The 22,682-nt window shown below is 36.2% G+C and overlaps 1 protein-coding gene across 1 annotated transcript in view; it reads left to right on the forward strand.

Moving 5' to 3' along the window:
• Positions 1 to 22,682, forward strand: part of col7a1l (collagen type VII alpha 1-like) — a 548,766-nt gene that overhangs the window by 443,378 nt on the left and 82,706 nt on the right. Inside the window, exons 90-96 of the mRNA XM_051929632.1 lie at positions 503 to 538; positions 2,814 to 2,849; positions 3,002 to 3,058; positions 8,872 to 8,943; positions 9,161 to 9,232; positions 11,649 to 11,684; positions 16,353 to 16,433. Of these exons, the coding sequence (XP_051785592.1) occupies positions 503 to 538; positions 2,814 to 2,849; positions 3,002 to 3,058; positions 8,872 to 8,943; positions 9,161 to 9,232; positions 11,649 to 11,684; positions 16,353 to 16,433 (390 nt within the window). The remainder of the gene's footprint in view (positions 1 to 502; positions 539 to 2,813; positions 2,850 to 3,001; positions 3,059 to 8,871; positions 8,944 to 9,160; positions 9,233 to 11,648; positions 11,685 to 16,352; positions 16,434 to 22,682) is intronic.

The raw sequence follows: 22,682 nt of genomic DNA on the forward strand, positions 1-22,682 counted from the left end.
ACACACCATAATGTACAGTAAAAACATTTTGCATGATTAGAACACTTTAAACATTTTTTTAAGTTAAAGCTTGAAGGCTAACACTTTGAAGCAACATTTTATGCTGTATATTTTAATCCTCCTCCTTTTCTTCTCAAGCCAAACAAAACACATGAAAAATTGATGATGGCAAGTTATTAAAAAAAAAAAAGATTCACACTCATTGAAGTGGCAGAATTGATGTAAATTAATGACATAAATTCAATAAGCCATGTAATCATCTGTGTGGCCGCAGTTCATAGGTAAGTGGTTTTTAGATAAAAATGTCTTTATCTTTAAAAATGTATAAGCAACGTGTTATTTAGCTGTGAAGCCTTTATTGAATAATGCGATTATAACACATCCAACTGAAAGATGTAACTGGTTGTGTTTAATTGCAGGCAAACAATATTCCATAAAAATGTAAGAACTGCATTGCTTTGTCAAATATAAATAATTTTACATGTTTTCTCTTTTTTGTTAGGGCCTCAAGGGGCTCCCAGGAACAAAAGGCTTGAAGGTATACCATGTTTTGTCCTAATTTATGGCCAATACACGTCTTTGTTTGTTAGGAAGAAGGCTACATATACTAAAGAAGAAAGTTAAAATCTCAGTGCATCTTCATGCTCTGGGAAACTCCATTCAAACTCATCTTTAAGGGCAATGACACCAATTGCGCTACAATATTTCAGATTCTCATTTAAACACAGGGATGTGGTCTAGTGAGCTGATTCCCCCAGAGATCTCCCCAGCCATCAAGATCAGAGCTGCTTTTGATTAGTTTATTCCTGGGAGCTTTGAAATTTGCGTCAAAGGTTGAGTCAGGCTCTTGAAAGCCATTTTAATGCATAATATTTTTTAACAATGTAAAAGTAATTGCTTAAAACCTACTTTAAAAACTAACACGCACAAGTTTTGTGACTTTTTTTAAGCACAAGAAGCAGGTAATGTGAATGAAGAGAGACTAGTATGATGAATGATCCATTAATGATTCAAGATTGTACATTTCAAAATCAATACATTTACAATTCTTTATACAAGGATGTTTATACATTTATCCATGGCATATTTTATTTTGTTTTCTGTTTGTAAAAAATGCTACTGAATTCAGTTGTCTGCATTTGATTCTGAAGCAAGTTCAAAACTCTGTTAATCAGAGCCATTAAGAAAAGGACATTTTATAGAGATAAAGATCATGGCTGTAGGTAATTCTGTATGAAATAATAAAATGTTGCAGTCCTCGTTCAGTATTTCCTGAATATCACCAACAGAAGATAAAATCCTAAAATAATGTGTAGAGGGGGTGGGGGAGTATTTGAACGTTTCATGCTCTAAAGGAGTGCCCCCATTAGGTCCTGTGGCTGTCTTTGCCCTTCCAGTCATTAGCTGTGCCTCTATGTGGGAGCACATCCCACTTTAATGTCTCTTCCTGAGCTTAGGAAATGTGTCCTTTCCATGTTTCAGTTATTATGAATTATTTACATACAAATGCATTGTGAATTGACTGTGTGGTATCTGCAGCAGGCACTATATACTTCTAGTTGCACCCTGGATTCCATCTTGCTGACCTGTGGTGGTATCTCATTTGTAAGAGATGATGAAAAGCTAGCTCTACACACACATGTCCACTATTATCCTATTTTTCTTTCCTGTCTTCATGACCTTGTACATGTAAATGCAATTGCAATTGTTCTTCTTTTAGATTATAATTGTTCCTGCATCAGTCAGTGTCTTTAACTGTAGTTTGTCCAATTTCATGTTAATATTACACTTTTTACAGGGTATGTCACTGCCCTATGCTGAGGCAGAGGAAAACAAATGCAGTTAGCAGTTATGATTTGTGATACAAAATTTATTCGATGATGAAAACGCGTCATATAATGGAGCTCAGTGGCTTTTATGCCCCTTTTCTCTTGGTCTGTGGCAGACTGCATGTTCACTGTTTCGTGCAACATTTGCATAGCATATCTCATTTCATAAATCTGCTTATTCTGTTAAGGATCATGAGGATTTTTAATAAAAATGGTGCTCAATGCTATATTTATTCTCCCTTGGTCTACATCAGATTTTCTTCACTTTCTCTTCTTTTCCATACACATACAAAAGAAGCGCATATTACCACGATTAAATTCGCCCAGTTTCAGTATGGGCGTGTACACAGTGTGCCCTGTGATGAACTGGACCCCTACCTAGGATTACTTCCTGCCTTGCTTTGATGGTACCAGGATAGCCCAAGGCTCTTTGTAACTCTGCTACACTGCTCTTTCCTCACTTTTTACAAGTTACTTCCTGAAATGTCAAATTATTCTCCCCACTATCAGTTACCCTATGGCTTCTGTTGAGGTTTGGGTCATCCAAATAATTTTAAACGTGTAGTTTCCGAATGGATGATCCGACTCACAGGGTCCTCATTGTTGAGGAACCAAGTAGCTGGACCAGGCCAAGGGGACGCTAATGTAACACATGGCTGTGGCAGATAGAGGGTCATTTCCGGAGGGTGGTACTGGACCGCGTGTCTGCCTAGGGGCTTGCAAACCAGGATCCCAAGCTGTTTCTTTGTTTGGTGTGTGTGGCAACGCACTGTACTGGTGCATGTTCCCCAACCTAACCTGACCTGACCTGTAGTTTCTTAAAAGACCACCCAACACTGTAAAAACAACTGAAAATAATTACATTTATCAGATTTATTTTTTGTACATGTTAAATTAAGAGGTCAAGCTCTTTGTATTCTTCAGAATTTTTTGCAGCCATTAATTATTTCTAAGAGATTAACAATAACATAATTGTTATTACAGGGAGATCGAGGGTTGGTAGGAAACAAGGGTGAAAAGGTAAATTTAACATTATAAAGTTCAACAATTGTAAAATGTGAAATGATTTTTAAAACATTTTTTGTGATAATAAGTTGTTGTTGTTTCTTTAGCACTTTGTTTGCCAGCAGACATATTATTTATTAATCTTAAATGTATTATTTCAACATCAGGGCAGTGCACTCACCATCACAGGGCCTCAGGGATATAAAGGCAACAAGGGAGATCCGGTAAGAAAAGTTCACCTCTGTTCTTCTTATAGAAAAAAAAAAGGAGTAACATCACTGAATAAAGTGTAATTTCACAATACTATGGGTGAAAAAATCTTTGTAGGGTGTGTGTGGTATTCAACTGACATTTCTTTCTGGTACAGACTTCAGGATTCGTCTCTACTGCCTCCATTGGCAGAACATTTCTCATTCTGATAAGCTGCACCAAAAAGAAGCTTTAATATCATTTATAATTTTAAAACACATATTACATTTATATGTGGACATACAAAGATCTTCAACACTGGCTTGAAGCAAAACATATGTAAGTGTGGTGTAGTGGGTAAGGCTTTGGACTGGAAACTGTAAGGTTGAGGGTTCAAATCCTGCTACTAACACATCTCAAATGTTGTAGGTTGCCTTGTATAAAGGTGTCAGCCAAATGATAGGTAGCAGTAATAAATTCAGTTTTAGATTGCATAACGCAATCAGTCCTCATTTTCCAGCATGCACCCAACATGTAAGGTAATACATATAAGGTAATAGGTAAAGAGTCTCAGATGTCTAGTTATTTCTTATGTATGTATGTTTTTGTGATCATAATTCATATTTTCATTTAACATTTAAGTGATAATAAAAACACATTCATTCCATTTACTGTACATGGCATGCACACAAGTGACAGACAAAACCTTTTAATGCTGACAAATCTAACATTCTATTTCTAAAATGATGCTGACTTCAGTAAGCATATACAGTTAATACAAGACTGGACTGTTAACTCCTCAGGTATCTAGCATGAGAGTAAAATAATAAAACCATAAGACCATTACCGCAGCTTTCTTAACTTGTGTGTCTGCATGCATGCAGTATACCAATTTCCATATGCTTCTCTTTGACACAACTACAATTAGGTTTACTTATTCTCAACACCATAGTAATAAATAAACATCTTGACTTGCACACCCAATAGAGGCAGTCTGCCCAGTAAAAATAAAGATTTAATTTTTTTAATTAATTATTGGCCATTTCCAGTGGATTATACCATATATATTATGAGGGGCTGTTCAGGAAAAAAAGATTGGTTCATAAATATATACATTGGTTCAGATATATATATCGGTTCGGATATATTGGTTTGAATATATACATTGGTTTTAATACATCCATTCAGATAAATATATCGGTTCAGATACATACATTGGTTGGGATACATTGGTTGAGATATATGCATCGGTTTGCATAGATCCGTTCTGATATATATACATTGGTTAAGATACATCCGTTCAGATATATACATCGGTTGGAATACATCCGTTCAAATATATACTTTGGTTGGATATATATATTGGTTGATATACATTGGTTTAGATATATATATTGGTTTAAATAGATTGGTTTAGATATATACATCGGTTCAGATACATCCATTCAGATATATATATTGGTTCAGATAGATCTGTTCCGATATATACATCGGTTGGGATTTACGGGCAGGCACAAAGCGGCCACCCAAATTTAGCGTCTCCCTTTCGCTTCATCGCTGCTTCAATATTGTTCATTATTGCATGTATTTTATACAAGTAGCATATGCCTGTCTGTCGTGTTTTGTTTCGTAAGCCCTCTTGGTTGGGGGTCCTCGATTTCAAAGCACTTTTTATCCTTTCATTATTTAAAACACTCGCACAAACACCTGCCTCCTCGCCCCGCTCCGTCCCGCCCCGGCTCAATGCACCCGCCTAACTCGCTCCCTCTTGTCCCTCCCATGACAGAGTCTTCTCAAAAGCCGAGTTACCGGAAAGCATTGATCACAACCGCAGTACGTCCCATTTTTTCACCTCATGAGATGCTGGTTTGTCATTGACCGAAAGCCACCTGGTGATATCTCTTATTCCGTATTGCAAGCATTTCATTAAAGGGCGATCTGCTTCAGCAAGGAACTTAGTCCCATTTGCTGAAAGGATGCTATGGAGGAAAACACTTGAGTTGCTCTGTTTCTTTTAAATGTTGATCAGGGATCAAAATGACCAGAATATTCCCGCTTCACAAATAACTGACGTTTAACTGTTTTTTATAGTAAAACTGACAAAACCACAAACAAGCAGGTACACGCACACAACACAAACACTCAAACTCACAAATCGTGTGTCGCACATACTATGTATCTGTCAAAAGGTGATTATTTTTTCACCCCATGAAACAGATTCTTCTCAAAAGCTGAGTTACCAGGAAGCATTGATAGCAACCGCAGTACCTCAACAGACGCTGGTTTATCATTGACCGAAAGCCACCCGGTGATTTCTGTTATTCCGTATTGGCAGCATTTCATTAAAGGGCGATCTGTTTCATCAAGGACATTAGTCCTGTTTGCTGAAAGGATGTTATGGAGGAAAACACTGGAATAGTGCTGTTTCTTCTAAATGTTTATCAGGGATCAGAATGATCAGAATATCCCTGCTTCACAAATGGCGGGTGTTTAACTGTTTTTACAGTAAAACTGACAAAACCACACACATGCACACGCACACAGACACACACCCACACATGCACACACACACACACTCAAACTCACAAATCATGGGTCGCACACACTACTGATTAAGTGTATCTGTCAGGGGCGATCATTATTTTCACCCCATAAAACGTTAGTTCATCATAGATAGAAAGCAGCGCGGTGATTTCTATTATTCCTCATTGGCAGCAGTTCATTTAAAGATGATTCACGTCAAGAATGAGAAAGAGTCCCTTATTTTGACAGAACTTTTTTTTTTTTTTTTTTTAGGAGTAAGCACTTGCACATGCACATGCTGATACAAGAAAAGAATATGTAAACTGGCCTATCTGAACAGATTTATAGTGCTTACGCCTAAAAAAAAGATCAACCCCCTTCTTGCTTTTAATCTTTCCTCATAACTCATTCCCTGCAGTCAGTCTAGTCCTTCTTCTCTGCACTTTCTCCAGTGCTGCTATATCATTTTTGTAACCCAGAGACTTAAACTGCACTCAGTACACTAATGTGTTATAAAGCTTGAAGATAATCTCCATGGACTTGTACTCTACCCATTATGCCATATAAACTAACATCCTGATAGCCTTCTCATTGGCTTCTGAATACAGTCTGGAAGTTGATAGTGATAAGTCCACTACGACTCCTAAATACTTCTTATAAGGTGTACTTTCATGTTACAGATGTCCCATTTTTGTATTCAAATCTAATATTCTTACTTCCTATGTGCAATACTTTACATTTATTTATCTTCCCAAGCCCCTATGCTGTCCAAGACCCTCTGTAATGATTCAATGGATTATAGGTTATGTGCCAATTCATTTAGTTTGGTATCATCTGCAAAATTAACCAGTTTATTATTTATAACTATCCAAATTATTTACAGTGTATATATATATTAAAAATACCAACAGCCCTAGCATTGTCCCCGAGAGACACCACTCTTAACTTCATCCATTTCTGACAAGGATCCTCGCACCATACCTCACTTCTTGTTGGGTTTTAGCCCACTCTTCACCCATTCACACACTACACCCTGAGCTCCCACTGCTTATAGTCTGATGCCCAGCCTCTCATGTGGGACCTAATCAAATGCTTACTGAAAGTCAAGGTAAATACAGTGGAACCTCGAGATACGATCACCTCTGTATACGAGAAATTCAAAATACGAGGAAAGTATGAGCGAAAAATTCAGATCTAAATGCGAGCATTGGCTGTGGGTATAGCTCGCGGCTTAGCGAGGGGGCGTGGTAGCAGTTGCGAGCCGCGATCTGCGGTGTCTGCGTTTCTCACTTAAGTGCACAGGTGGGAAACTGCCCACATCCATGATTGTTCCTGTGGCTGATGGGCTGCAGCTGCCATGTCCTCCCCGCATATATAGAGAAGCGCGAGCCGGTTAAGGGGGAGAAAAAGTAAAAGAAAAGAGAGGAGAGAGAGAGAGAGAGAGAGAGAGAGAGAGAGAGAGAGAGAGGGGGTGGGGGGGCAGGCGGGCGAGTGAGTGCAGGCTCGCGTGTAGCTGAACAGTGAGCTGAACAGGCGAGCCAAACAGCTGAAGCAGGACGGTGTAGAGAAGGTCAGCTGCATTAAGAGTGTCTCGCCTGTTGCAGAGCCCGCATGGGAGAAGCAGGTGAGATGCTAACAGAGAAGAAGCACCGGGGATTGTCATCTGTTTTTTAAAGACGGCATCCTTTTGACGTTTTAACCTCGTGTTAAAGGATTGTTATTCTTGTGTATTTTAAACCTCCACTTCACAACTGTTTTAAGGATTATTTATTTAAAGATTTATTAAATGCTCTACTGCACTTTGGACACCTGTTTTGATTCTTTTAATAATCAGTTATATTATTTACCAGTGTTATTTATTAAAGGTAGACTACAGTATATATAATTTATCAGTGTTATTTGTTAGGAAAATTGATTATTATGTTAATATATTTGGGGTGCAGAACGGATTAACTGGATTTCCATTATTTTCAATGGGGAAGTTTGTTCTAGATACGAGAAATTCGCTATACAAGCTCAGTTCTGGAACGAATTAAACTCGTATCTAGAGGTTCCACTGTAATATCATTTGCTCCACTCTTGTCATATAGTTTTGCAGCAAGTTAGTAAAATACGACCTCCCTCACTGACCTCCCTAAACCCTTGCTGACTGTTCATCAAAGCTCCTGTTCTTGTCATGTGTTGCTCAATCTTTTCCTTAAACTTACTGATCTATGTTGCTTGGATCTGCCCTATCACACTTGTTGTATAATGAGATAATATTTGCCATTCCCCAGTCCTTCGAAATTTCTCCAGTGTGGAGTGACTTCCTAAAAACAGGTGTCAAGGGTTTTTACATTTTTTCACTAACATCTTTATGTACTTGAGGATAAATATTATCTGGTCCTGGTTATTTGGTAGATTTTAGCTCATTTAATCTTAGCAGCACATCTCACTCTGTAATTTCCAAATCACTCATTACCTCCTTAGTAGTCCCTGTTACTGCAGGGAGGTGTCTCACATGTAAAGACTTCACTTCAGAAAAATGCAAGATTAGAGCATTCACTATTTCACTCTGTATTTTTTAAATGAGCCTTAGTGTTCCTGATGCACTTCACCTCCTCGTTGACTCTACGTTTACTACTAAAATAGTGAATCTCTGTTTCATATTTTACTTTATCTGCAATATTCCTTTCTAACTGCCTTTTAGCTTCCCTAATAACCTTCTTAATTATTGCCTTCATGCTCTCATATGTCTTACAATTTGCATTGGAGTTATCAGTCTTAAATGCCTTATTGTCATTTTTTCCTTTGCAACTTCTTTTTCAATTTCTTTTAAAACCTCTGTAGTTTTTTAAATTTCCTACTACTTCCAAATTTTGGGATGTACCTGCCCTACATAATATGTAAAACATTTTTTAAACCTTTTTCACTATTTCTACACTTAAAAGTCATTTTTAAATAGAAACGTTGTATTGTGGAGGTAACCTAAGTCAACACTTTTTAAAATATCCCTACTGTGTGTTTCCACATTTTAAAATACATCCACAGTGATGTCATGACTTACTCACAGTATGCATGCTAATCTGTAGTTCAAAATGACTGTGACCTCAAGTAAGGAAAATGTCACTTAAGCATCAATAAAATACAAAATACCAATATGACTAGAACAACAACAAATTACAAAAATAAATCCATCTGCTGGACACAGTATGAAAAGTTATTAAAAGTTGCAGAGCAAAGAACTTTGAAAATGGAGCTGGGGTATTTTTTTCAGTACATTCTATTTGTACAAGTGTTAGTCACTATACTACAATTTCTAAAATAACAGGTTTATTTGTTTTAGGGTGAAAGAGGACCTCCTGGGTTTGATGGAGACAAAGGTGAAAAGGGTGAAGATGGTCCCTCAGGTGAAAAGGTAGCATAACAATTTTGGTCCAGTTGCTTTATCTAAGAAGGCTCACTATGCTGAATTTTAAGTCAATGTCATTAAATCATGGAAGCAAAAAACCCTTCATTTTTTTAAAGACTCACACTTGTCAAACTATGTTTTAGCATGTTGATTATCAACTGCATAATGCTCTGCTTTGTTTTAGTTGATTTAGTTGGTCTTTTATAGTATTTTGTTTTTAAAGGGTCTTAAAGGTGAACCAGGTACCAAGGGTGCAATGGGACCATTTGGAGTCAGGGGACCTGCCGGACAAAAGGTTTGTTTTAACATAACCCTGTTTTCATTTGGATACTTGTTTCATGTGTGCAAAGCAGATTATATGTAAGTACTAAGAGAGGGCCTTTTTATATGGTTTTAAATTATATATGTGAAAGAGGAAGGTCTGTTAAATGTGTTAGATGTTTCTCCATAACTCTTGGAGATATATCCTCATGTTTTTAGCACCGTTCTTTGAGTTGTAACCATATGTTTTGTTTTACCTATGAATCTATGTGGCATATGATGAACCCACACTGAAACTGACTATTATTCCCAGATGTGCAAAAAGCAACTAGCAAGTCTCCTGCAATACCTAGAAATTGGTCGTGCCTGCTAAAGAAGAAACAGGCTTGTTCCCATAAGGACAGTTTATAGCTATACAAATGCCTTTGAAAGGCCAGTTGAAAAAAGGATTAGGAAATGATTCAGCAGATCAAAAAAAGAAAGTCAAAAGGCCAAAACAAAGTTATTATCAAAAGATCAAAAAGTAATAACCTTCTAGGCAGAATCTAGGTCAAGAACAATATTAGTGTCTGAAACCACAAAGAATATCAAAAAGCAAAATAAAGTATATGTAGAGCCACCAGGTTTAACAGCTATGATACCGGAATGCCATATGCAGTGTCACATAGGCCATCAACGGTATACAAAAAGACCCAAAATGGTGACACCAATAGAACTGCACAATGGTGTTGTGGTAAATAAAACAAAAAATACACATATATTTATAGAGTTCTAATTAAATAAAATGTTTAATTCCTGAAAGGAATTCTTAGTTGCAACAAGTGATTCAATGCACAATAGATAAATCATCTCATTCTAGCAAATAATGTACAGAAGCATGTAGAAGCTGGAAATCCCAGACTTTGAATTTCCAGATTTTTTGTGGTAGTCCTTTAGTATTAGCTTCAGTTCAGGTGGGGCAAAGAAGATAAACTCTGTGATACGTTAACACTTTTTAAGTAATTTCTTTTTTTGAATGCAAACACTGATTGCACATTTTAAAAGAAAATATACTTTTACATGTTACAAGAAAATTTTTTTTTTTTTTTCAAAATTAAAGGCGTTTAAGAAATTAGTAGTGTACGTATTATGGAGTTTCATTAGAAATAAAGGAAGACTTGTGTACTTGCAAGTAAATATTTCAATGCACTCTATACTACTAAAATGAGGAAACTACTATACAACCAACCAGTCATTTTGGCTTTGACCACACATAACTGTGTTACTAATGTCTTTTGTTGCTATTACAACTCAATCAAAATATATGTTCTTAATGTTTCTCTGGTATATCACTGTATATGTTAAAAGAGCTCGCTCATAAACTGCAACTGATCTAAAGAAGAGCATTTGCACACTAGAATCCAGGCATCTGACCATTTTATTTACGACATTGTGCATACATTTTTTTCTCAAAAAAAAAAAAAACATTTCTGAAGTGGTATTGATTCTTCATTCAGCCAGTCATTTATTTTTTAAATCTGCATATTCTGACAGAAGTTTTCCAGCTGTCAAAGTCTGCTCAGGTAGCATCAGGTGTAGCACCAGTGGAACATACTGTACAAAGTCCACACACTAAGTACCTGTGGCCAAGATTACAACCCAGGATGCTGTAGCTGTATCTGTGAGGTAGCAATGCTACCCACTGTTTCACCATGCAGCTTCCTTAAATATTATTCTTAAAAGAATTATTCAATATACTAACAACTGTTATTCTCATTATGGCACATAAATAAGCAAATAGCTGTAGTGAAGAAAAATCTGTAATAGTTCAGTCTTTTCATATATATTAAATTAAATTTATACTAGCATAATCAATTACTAATCAACTTGCATTGCTCATCAAATAGTATAATATTGTTTCGGGGACATGTATTTACAGTTACATAAGCAGGTCTGTAAAGGGCCACATTGCCTTAAGGTTTTCATTACAACCATTTCTTAAACAGAAGCTAATTATATTTTCTTGTAAGCGCCTCATTCCATTAGACATCTTCTTTTCCATTTTTTTTCACTAAAAATGATTATTCTGTAGATGTGTTTTGCTTTTTATTGATTTTAAGCAAACATGAGTTGTATCTAAGAGCACTTATTTTAATAAATAATGTTTTATATAGGCTTGTTAAGCGCTCCATAATGGATTGTCGAAAGGGTCTGATAAATAGACACAAGTACAAACAGCCAAGATTTGTAAAAGAGCAGCACATCCACTCAAAATCACATCTTAGTAACTGTTTTAGATGTTCATTTCTATACACTATTACACCACTCTTCAATTGTCTAAATCACTTGCTCAAAAATAAACATTTTTATAATGTGAATACTGTACAGAATTAAGGACATTTTTGTAACTCATTCATCATCTGCTAAGCTATTAATATTCTAGGGAAACTTACTTATTTCTGTTTTTACAGGGTGACCCTGGTGAACCAGGCCTAAATGGTGATGTGGTAAGTTGCTATTGTTGCCATTCTTACAAAAAATATTTATTTTATTGCAAAACTAATGTGACTCTTGTGCAATGCTTCTGCTGTTAGTCTGAAAATGAAAAGTAACCAGTGTTCTTAGTAGCCAAGGTGCAGAGCTGTAAACCGTTGTACCATTCATTCACTAAATGACCCCAAGGCTCGTCCAGTTGTAAAAGTACTTTCTGTTAAGAAATACTGTGGTTTTATATAATTATCATTGGAATAAGTAGATTGTAAGTAAATGTAAAATACACACTTCAAAAAATGTTTTACAAGAATAGAGGATGATATGCTGTAGACATACTTCAGTGTGTTCGGTTATATTGCATTTGAGGAGATAAACACTGTAAATATTACTATAAACAGACAATAAATATTGTATGCGGATTATTTTAAAGACACAAAGAACTAGTGGAAGGGCCAGCTGATGTCACAGTTGTATCTTTAAGATGACAACAGTTAATTATTTGAGTTAATTGGTTATCACCACTTCTTATGTTTCCAGCAGAAAATCAATTTCTTCCTAAACATTTATGTCAGCAAATGTCAAATGACCGAAGGCTATTCAGTGTTGACTAAGAGTTGAATTGGACCTGAAATAATGTTGTGTCCCATATCTTTTAAAGAATTCTTCACTGACAAATCAATAGCTAACTGAGCGATGTACCGTTTTAAATTCAGTCTGCTAAACAAAATACTTTTTTATACCCTTTCCTTCAGGGATTTAATTTACAAAATTTACCTGCTCTTTGTCTTTCCGTAACTTAACTTTTTCTAGACATGAAAAAGGTTTAAAATAGATTTGAATGAATTTCTTACTGCAATTGCTTCAATACGTTTTTTTTTACAGTACACTTCTCACCAGATTCACAAGTCTGTATGAAATCTGTCACTGACTGCTTCAGTAGCATCCAACTCCCACAATAAAAACAAACATTAAGAGTTAGTAAGATATAAGCACAGAATCTTCCTCTTTCTCTTAAGGTGCTGACTTGTATGTTTCACTGCAAGGTAAGAAGTAAAACCGGTTCAAATCTTCATATAGATATCACCTTTGTACCTCCTCATGAAGTCAACTAGACTACAATTTTTACATAATTATCAAACCATATAGCATCTTACTTTAACCATCTTTTGGGGGCTAATATCCAAAAGTAGAGAGATGTTTTTTATTTCCATAAAGAAAAATGAAATCATAGTGAATGTTCAAATCTGAATACTTAATTGCATAGGCTAAACTTAGCTCATGACATATGAGGGATGTTCATGATTTTTTTTCCTAATTCTGATACTTTACGCTAATGACAAATGTCACTTAGTAAATTTCACCCACTCTGTTTATTTAATTGTACAGATATAAATAAACTAGAAGATGGAAATGAGAATTCTTACAGCCATATAAACAGTCACACAACTACACACCCACATACTATGTTTATATGTATATTTTTTTTAGTCACATAGTACAATTTGTTCTTTGACATTTAGTCTTAAATATTTATAATGTTAAACAGTATATTGTACAAAAAAGTTACAACTTTGAAAATTATAGTTAAAGTAAATTTCACAAAAAATATTTTCTTAAATTACTCATAAATTGGTATTTGAATGGGGTATTTGCAGTATAGAAGAATAAGAGATCCATTTAAGCATTACAGTATCCTGTAAGCACCATTAAATCAGCATGCACATTATTACATTATATTATTAGTTTTAATAAAATGACATACTGAAAAAATAGTATGAGGTATTGATTCCTTTTGTAAAAAGAAAAATGAAAATGTTGTGCTTGTAAGACCATTTGCAAAGTTTTAAACCCCATGAGATAAATAAACAGGCATCCAACTTTCACAGTTCCCCACAGACTCCTGTTTTGTGTATATTATAAAGTTCAAGATTCTCTTTGTAAAAAAAATAAAATGTTATTACAGACAATTTACTGTGCTTTAAATTCACCATTTCAAACCACTATAAATTACCACAACTTTTTACCAAATTTAAAAGATATAGATTGCATTTTCTATTCTATTATTATTATTATGCAGCATTCATGTGGAGCTGTCAAATCCAATATATTGTAAGCTATTTGTCAGTATGTATTCATTTTTACAACTGAAAAAAATCTAAAGCTTCTATATATACAGTAGATATATAATGAAATTAGTTAAAAATTAAAATTATGTTCTGAATGTTTTACTTTTATTGCTAAATATATTGGTTTGAAATTACAACATAAAATATTATGCTTTGAAACTATTTAAACTAGTTATTTCCCATTGGGATTAATAAAGTATCTATCTATCTATCTATCTATCTATCTATCTATCTATCTATCTATCTATCTATCTATCTATCTATCTATCTATCTATCTATCTATCTATCTATTTTTCCAGCAAGTGTGGACATTATGGAATGTTCCTAAGCCATTGACAACCAGCAGAAATGTAAATACAGTACCAATACAAACTAAAGAAAAACAACTTGCTGCCCAATATTTCTTGCTTAATATTACAGCACTTCTCATTCTCTGTATACCACCAACACTCATCATAACATCTTCCTGTAGAACTTTCACCACCACTGGCTTCTCTTCTTCTTGTCATTGAGCCATCATCCTCTCAATTCCATGGTCAACCAAGTACTATTGAAGGGCTCTTTAAGATCAATTCAACAATCACTTTCAGGCTTACTTATGAATTACTTCAGCAGTCCTGGGACTGTTCTTTTAAAACTCGTCCCTTGGTGACTTCAGGTGTCCATGAATTCTTGAACTCTAGTTTATACCTTAAGGGGTCAAGCAGTTCCACAGAAACCTCTCTGTGATAATAAGGGAATCGAGTATAGCATAAGATGTTGCCCCTATTTCCATTTTGTGGGCTTGGAGATTCCAATTTTGTTAACTAAAGCTCGGAACTCTTCTTCCAATTAATTTGGTGTCCCAAGAACTCCTACATCTGAGGATCATTTACATTATAAGGTCTTCTTTACAATGCCATGGGCACATACTTTATCATTACTGATACACTTCTTTCACTGGGATATTAGAGCTTGTGTCCGGTGTTTAATAACCTGAAATATGCCAAGGGTCTGTTTCGAACAGGCCTGAGTTCATACCAGTAAATGCTTTACTCTATTCTTGTAACATTCATTGCGCACAGTCTTTCAGTTTTGCTATGTGCAACCTCATTAAATGCTAATGTTGGAAAATTATTTCCGAAAACAAATAGAGGTACATAATTAGTGGTGTCCACACATGTGTTTTTGACTAAAATACAAATCATCAGTCTGGAGTCTGTTGCAATTGTGTAACTGTTGAGTACTCAAGTAATAAATCTGTACTAGTAGACTGCCCAGCCAAGAAGAAAAAAAAATATTGCACCCCGTAATATTCTGAGTTTTTTCTGAGACCATGACAATATAAAATGAAATTCCTTCCAAAGCAAATGGTTTTACCATAGAAATGTGTTCAACAAACTATTTCAGATCCTTTCCTGGCCTTGACGAATACAGTGTATCTTGTTTCCACAGACATTTCTAGAAGTTTGCCAAGGCACTAAAATACACCTTTATGCGTATTCATCTTTTATTGTGTCACCACATTATATGCGTCTTATTCTTCTTTAAATGCTAGTACTTAAGTTCAGACTGAACAACTACTTTCTCTGCAATGTTTTTAAAGCTGGGAATCTGTGCCGCTAAGTTTATGGTTCTGTATCATTTTATTTTCATCTACTCTGTCTTATCTTATTTATATTGAATTTCCTCTTGGAGATTCATTAAGTACAGTATATCTTATCTAACCTAACCTAATCTAATCTAATCTATCGAATCTGTCCTCATATATCCAATATATTATTCTACCTGTCTGTATTTACTCCTTTCTTTCCTATTAAATGCCATTACTTCTTTTATAACTGTGATAATGTAATTGAATTTCGGCTGTAATGTTGGTGAAATGTTAATTAATATTCTCATAATACTTAGTGCTAAATTCAAAGGGCCTGCCTTTGTCAAGTTTGTGAGTTTTTCAGTCTCCTCCCACATTCTAACGACATGCAGATGAAGCTGAGAGGCAACATTAAACGGACCCTGCTGAGGACTGGCATTGGCCACTGTTGGTCTATTGGGGGTAACTGCTTGCTAAGTAAAGCAGCCAGTATAGGCCTTGAACACTCCAAACCCACTGCATTTAGAAAAGAAAAGAAAAATAATTCAATTTAGTTTGCAATAATATTGGTTAGAGTAGCTCTGGGTTATGAAATAAATAAAGTCAAGTACATCCATCCATCCATTATCCAACTCATTATATCCTAACACAGGGTCATGGGGTCTCCTGGAGCCAATCCCAGGGCACAAGGCAGGAAGAAACCCCAGGCAGGGCGCCAGCCCACCACAGGGCACACACACCCAGGACAATTTAGGGTCACCAATGAACCTAATCTGCATGTCTTTGGACTGTGGGAGGAAACTGGAGCACCCGGAGGAAACCCACGCAGACACGGGGAGAACATGCAAACTCCACGCAGGGAGGACCTGGGAAGCAAACCCGGGTCTCCTAACTGCAAGGCAGCAGCGCTAGCACTGCGCCACCGTTTCACCAGTCAAGTACATACTAATGAAATAATATATCCTTAATGGTTTTCTTCTAGGGACAGAAGGGGATAGATGGAAAAAATGGATCTAGAGGTGCCAAAGGAGAGCGGGGCCTGCAGGGCCAGAAAGGCAACTCAGTAAGTTGAAAATAAATAATATGAAATATTAATAAATTCTTGAAATGTTTTTAAAAAATTTTCAGTATGGAAAGTAAAACTAATTTGTGCAAGGCATAACTATTGGTGCTCACCAGAAAAACCTATGTGAGGGGAAATTATAAGTTAATGAAACACAATTTTTGTATTAAAAGAATTGTAAAGGGGAAAATAATGTCCAAGAGAATTACAGATCAGGTAATTTACTCTATTTGAAATTACATTTTGTTCTGTGGTGAAACGTGCTTAAACTGACTTTGGTCAAGCAATGCCTCAACATCTGATAAGCTGTATCCTGCTAGTAAAATTCTGTTTCAAAGGTATACTTTTGCCAGGATGCATTACCCATTATTAAGTTTTCAGAAATAATGAAAGCTACAGATTAGGTGTGGGCATCATAAAGTGGAGTTAGATGAACATAGGCATGTGTAGCAGCAATTAATGTACTGAAATATAGCCCTCCTCCTTTCCTAATGAAAATAAGCTGAAAGAACTGATTCTTGGCTTTTAGTACGTTTTCCTAAAACTAAATTGAAATAAGATGGAATGGGTACACACATGTATACACCTGCAATCATGCATATCTGGAAACTTTTACAGTTAAGAGTTGAACCTGTTTTGGTCAATTTAAGATCTTAAACAGAATCCATATCACCAAAGTGAGAACAGTTTGCATAGTCTCAGATATACAGTAGATTCTACATGTGATTATAGTTTGGGGGCCAATGCAACATTAGCTTGTTTACTTTGACCCTGCCCCAGCTTGGCCCAATTCTTGTCTTTCATTTTAATTCTGTTTCTGTTATTTTACAAATAGATACTGTATACTTTCATACTTTATTGCATCTCTTTGGTGCTGTGCCAAACCCTGTCCCTCTAAAGTAATAGCAGTCTAGTGCATTATCTTTTGTTGCCCTTCTAATGAGATATCTCAGTCTAGGATGTTGGAGGTAAGATGCTGCAACTTTGCACATACATTGGACTAGGGATACACTGCTTTACAAAAAGCACCAGAAAATATAATTTTCTGTTCTTGTTAACAGTGATCGATATTATATGACCTGGCAGTACTGTTTACTTGTTAAAATATCACCTCCTGTTAGCCTTATAGGTGGACTAGCTCTATCCTCAACAACTCTTTTTCTATTAGAAAGCCTAGTTGCCCTCTCTTCCCCCTGTTTTGCTTTCTGCTTTGTTCCGTCCTTAAGAAAAGGCAATTCTTGTCATTATTTCTATGTTGTGGTTTGTTCATAAATTAATGTTTCACAGATATAATTCCTGAATTTTTGTATATGCATTTTCATTTTCCCCCCTTTTCCTTCTGTTTTATTAAACAAATCTTTCAATTTATTTGGAAACAAATCTTTAGAACAGAACACAACTCATTCAAAAAATGCAAATAACATTGGAAGTAAAATACTGTAGTATGTTTCAAAAATAACCCATGAAACTCTGCATTCAGCCCCCACTCTTTTTTCTTCTGACTTGTTTTATTGGTATATTTTCTAATTTGCCAAATATATAAATAAAGGTAATAAATGTCAAAACAACTATGATGCTGGGAAAAAAAACTGTGAAGTTGTGAATATACAAAACTTGATTCAAACAGTTAAAAAAGTCCACCAATAATGATAATTTTATCAAACTTGCATTAACTCTTTCGGCCCTGGATTTTCTGTTTTTATGGGAAAAATTATTTTGTGAGATATTCTACCTTTGGGGTATCTAGGAAGCTCAAAAATGAAAAAAACAAAAAATATGACTATTATTATACAATAGTTGCCAAATACCTCTATCTTCTTGAAGAAATAAAATTGAAAGTGGTGCGTACAGTCTGGAAGCGTCCATTTTCACTTCTGTGTTTCGCAGACAATATGCCAGTTCCTCCAGTCTTCGATAATAGTAGCATGCCTGGTTCCAATGACTGCAAACGTACCTGTGCTTTGCAAAAATGGCTGTATGTATATGTACTAGTAATAGGATGTCAGGGCCGAAAGGGTTAAAACATGCATTCAGATAAAATTATAATGCCCTTTTTGAGCTCATATAGGATCTTTGAAATTTGTGTAATATACATTCACTTTTTGTTGGTAAGATAGTTTAACACAGTTAAACCAAGGTTTATGTAGATGTTCCAATTTATTAAAATTCACAGAGCAAAATAATTTATAATAGTTTCAACAGAGTTATATCCTTATTTTTTTTAAACAAAAAACAGGCCTTCTTAAAATAAATAGTTTTGTTGCTGCCAAGCTATCACTTGCCCTAGTAATGTCACAATTTTCCAGTCCAAAAAGGGTTAATTGATTAATTAGAACCACAACTTCTTCTTCTTCTTTCAGCTGCTCCCGTTAGGGGTTGCCACAGTTGATCATCTTCTTCCATATCTTTCTGTCCTCTGCATCTTGATCTGTTACACCCATCACCTGCATGTCCTCTCTCACCACATCCATAAACCTTCTCTTAGGTCTTCCTCTTTTCCTTTTTCCTGGCAGCTCTATCCTTAGCATCCTTCTCCCAATATACCCAGCATCTCTCCTCTGCACAAGTCCAAACCAACGCAATCTCGCCTCTCTGACTTTGTCTCCCAACCGTCCCACTTGAGCTGACCCTCTAATGTACTCATTTCTAATCCTATCTATCCTCGTCACACCCAATGCAAATCTTAGCATCTTTAACTCTACTATGTCGAGCTCTGTCTTCTGCTTTCTGGTCAGTGCCACTGTCTCCAACCCATATAACATAGCTGGTCTCACTACCATCCTGTAGACCTTCCCTTTCACTCTTGCTGATACCCGTCTGTCACAAATTACTCCTGACACTCTTCTCCACCCATTCCACCCTGCCCGCACTCTCTTTTTCACCTCTCTACCACCATCCCCATTACTCTGTCCTGTTGATCCCAAGTATTTAAACTCATCCACCTTCGCCAACTCTACTCCTTGCATCCTCACCATTCCACTGACCTCCCTCTCATTTACAAACATGTATTCTGTCTTGTTCCTACTGACCTTCATTCTTCTCCACTCTAGAGCATATCTCCACCTCTCCAGGGTCTCCTCAGCCTGCTCTCTACTATCGCTACAGATCACAATGTCATCAGCAAACTTCATAGTCCAAGGGGACTCCTGTCTAATCTCGTCTGTCAACCTGTCCTTCACCATTGCAAATAAGAAAGGGCTCAGAGCCGATCCCTGATGTAATCCCACCTCCATCTTGAATGCATCCGTCACTCCTACCACAGACCTCACCACTGTTACACTTCCCTTGTACATATCCTGTACAACTCTTATGTACTTCTCTACCACTCTCAACTTCCTCATACAATACCACAACTCCTCTCGAGACACCCTGTCATACGCTTTTTCCAGGTCCACAAAGACGCAATGCAACTCCTTCTGGCCTTCTATATACTTCTCCATCGACACCCTCAGAGCAAACATCGCATCTGTGGTGATCTTTCTTGGCATGAAACCATACTGCTGCTCACTAATCATCCCCTCACTTCTTAACCTAGCTACCACTACTCTTTCCCATAACTTCATGCTGTGGCTCGTCAATTTCATCCCCCTGTAGTTACTACAGTCCTGCACATCCACCTTATTCTTAAATATCTGCACCAGTACACTTCCTCTCCACACCTTAGGCATCCTCTTACTTTCCGAGATTCAATTAAACAATCTGGTTAAAAACTCCACTGCCATCTCTTCTAAACACCTCCATGCTTCCACAGGTATGTCATCTGGACCAACGGCTTTTCCATTCTTCATCCTCTTTATAGCTGTCCTTACTTCCTCCTTGCTAATCCTTGCACTTCCTGATTCACTATCTCCACATCATCCAACCTCTTCTCTCTCTCGTTCTCTTCATTCATCAGCCTCTCAAAGTACTCTTTCCATCTGCTCAACATATCCTCTAATATCATAATACAGTATACTCTTCAGTAGTGAATTTATGCAATATGTTAGGTAAGTAAAATGGAACTAGTCCATTAATAATAATAAAAAAACAGGTACTCAAACACTCCTTTAACATCATAAACAATGAAGAGCACTCACTTTCATTAATCCCCAGAAATTTTCTTAGATTGTATACTAGACAGAATATAAGTGTAACTTCAGACTTGACTGGAACTGATTCTTAAACACATTAAAGCCTAAACATTCCTGAAAACTAAGAGAAACTAGAAGGCTTCTAGATAACAGCTAAGCTGTAGATTAATGTATTGCAGAGTAAAGCTCATACACCAAATAGTTTTGCCCACCCTTATGTTTTATACAGCATTATAATTGATATATTTGAAATACCCATGAGAAACTGCTTTAACATTAAAAACAGGAAATCAGATTTTCTATACAAGGTCAAACTCTCTGAAATCAAAAACAAAATATGTCTAGAGTGAGCATCCATGGGCTTAGTCCAGGTAAAAATCAAAATAGGACAAAACTGAAAGGAATGGAGTCAAGGCCATACCTTAGCATAAAAGAGCAGCTGTGAGCAGGCTCCAGGTCGAAACCTGAGAAATAGCTGGATAATGCCTGGACTTTGGCATTCTGGATTAAATTACACATTCTTCACTACATAAGAGTGTGGATTACCACTTTTTCTGTATTCTCTCCTGTCTGTTCCTGTATCTATACTGCCATGGTAAGTGCAAAACTCTAGTAGTTCTGAACGAATTGACAAACTGGTTAATTTATCTTGGTAACATTATTCTCAAAGATAGCTTTTAAAATAAAATTAAATTAAAAAATGTCTGTTTTAGTGAAATACAATGCTTTTATTCTTTGATACTGGGAACTTAATGAGACACAATAGATCATACTGTGTAATACTTTTGTATTATTTGATACATTTTCTGAGAAATAAGTTGACACAAGGTAACGCTGCTGCCTTGCAGTAAGGAGACCTGGGTTCGCTTCCCGAGTCCTCAATGCATGGAGTTTGCATGTTCTCCCCGTGTCTGTGCTGGTTTCCTCTGGGTGCTCCGGTTTCCTCCCACAGTCCAAAGACGTGTAGGTTAGGTGCATTGGCGATCATAAATTGTCCCTAATGTGTGCGTGCCCTGCGGTGGGCTGGTGCCCTGCCCGGGGTTTGTTCCTGCCTTGCGCCCTGTGCTGGCTGGGATTGGCTCCAGCAGACCCCCGTGACCCTGTGTTAGGATATAGCAGGTTGGACAATGACTGACTAAGTTGACACAAAAATATATAATCACTTGAAAATGAGAAAAACAACACTCATTGTCATAAACTTTAACGTACATTTTTACCTTATTTAATTACTGTAGAGACAACCCTTTAAAAACCTGTGAAATAAAGGAATGATCATGTGGGCCAATAGATTTCTGTGTTTTGTGTGAGTGTGAAGCCACACAAATATCACAAAACAGCAAATACTCTTTGTATTACTGCCATTCTGCAGCTTTTCAAGTCACATTCATAACATTCTCACTTTTTGTACATCTGATTACTTTACAGAGAGAAGTTAATATTACCTAAACAAACAGAACTGTGCATATCCATGACAGTCGCAGGTTGCCTCTTTCAGTTTCTCGTGTAGAACACAGCTTACATATTTTTATTAACCCTATGCATGCTACTTTTAATCTTGTCGAAGTGGCAGCCCTGTTGTAGAAAGCCCATTATGAAATCAAAGATTGTTTGGAGCTCTGTGCTTCTGTATGTTTGCGCTTGAGGGCTTATTAGGAATTTTGAGCAAAACCTGGATTTGTTGCAATTTACTTTGCACAAATGTTGCAGTTTTTGTACATATAAAACAAAGCATTCTTTCATCATTCCAACTATTGTTCTAATTGCTTGCAATATGGCACAGGGACTCTTTTTAACATATATGAACATAATTTAAAGGTATCTTCAAAAGGTCAAAAATCATAGCATACAATTTTAATTACAGTTTGGAGTGAAATATGTTAGGCCGTATTGCTATTTAGATACCTGCATTTACATTTAAATGATTCGAAGATATGTCTAGCACAATCAAGTGTCTTCCAGGAGGTGTTTGGAAAACTTAAATTAGCACCCCATTAAAAATAATAAAGGTTCTTAATTAATAAATTCCCAGTAAGAATATTTAGTCACCCTCTGTGAGTGTTCTTTTCTGCATTCCCCCTCTATAGTACTCGTTTGATGATTGGAGAAATGAAAAATGACACTATCCTAAAATGAACACCATACTATGTACTGCTTTTATTTACTTGTGAGTAGTGTGATC

This window comes from Erpetoichthys calabaricus, chromosome 1, assembly GCF_900747795.2.
Source record: "Erpetoichthys calabaricus chromosome 1, fErpCal1.3, whole genome shotgun sequence".
NCBI classification, from domain to species: domain Eukaryota; kingdom Metazoa; phylum Chordata; class Cladistia; order Polypteriformes; family Polypteridae; genus Erpetoichthys; species Erpetoichthys calabaricus.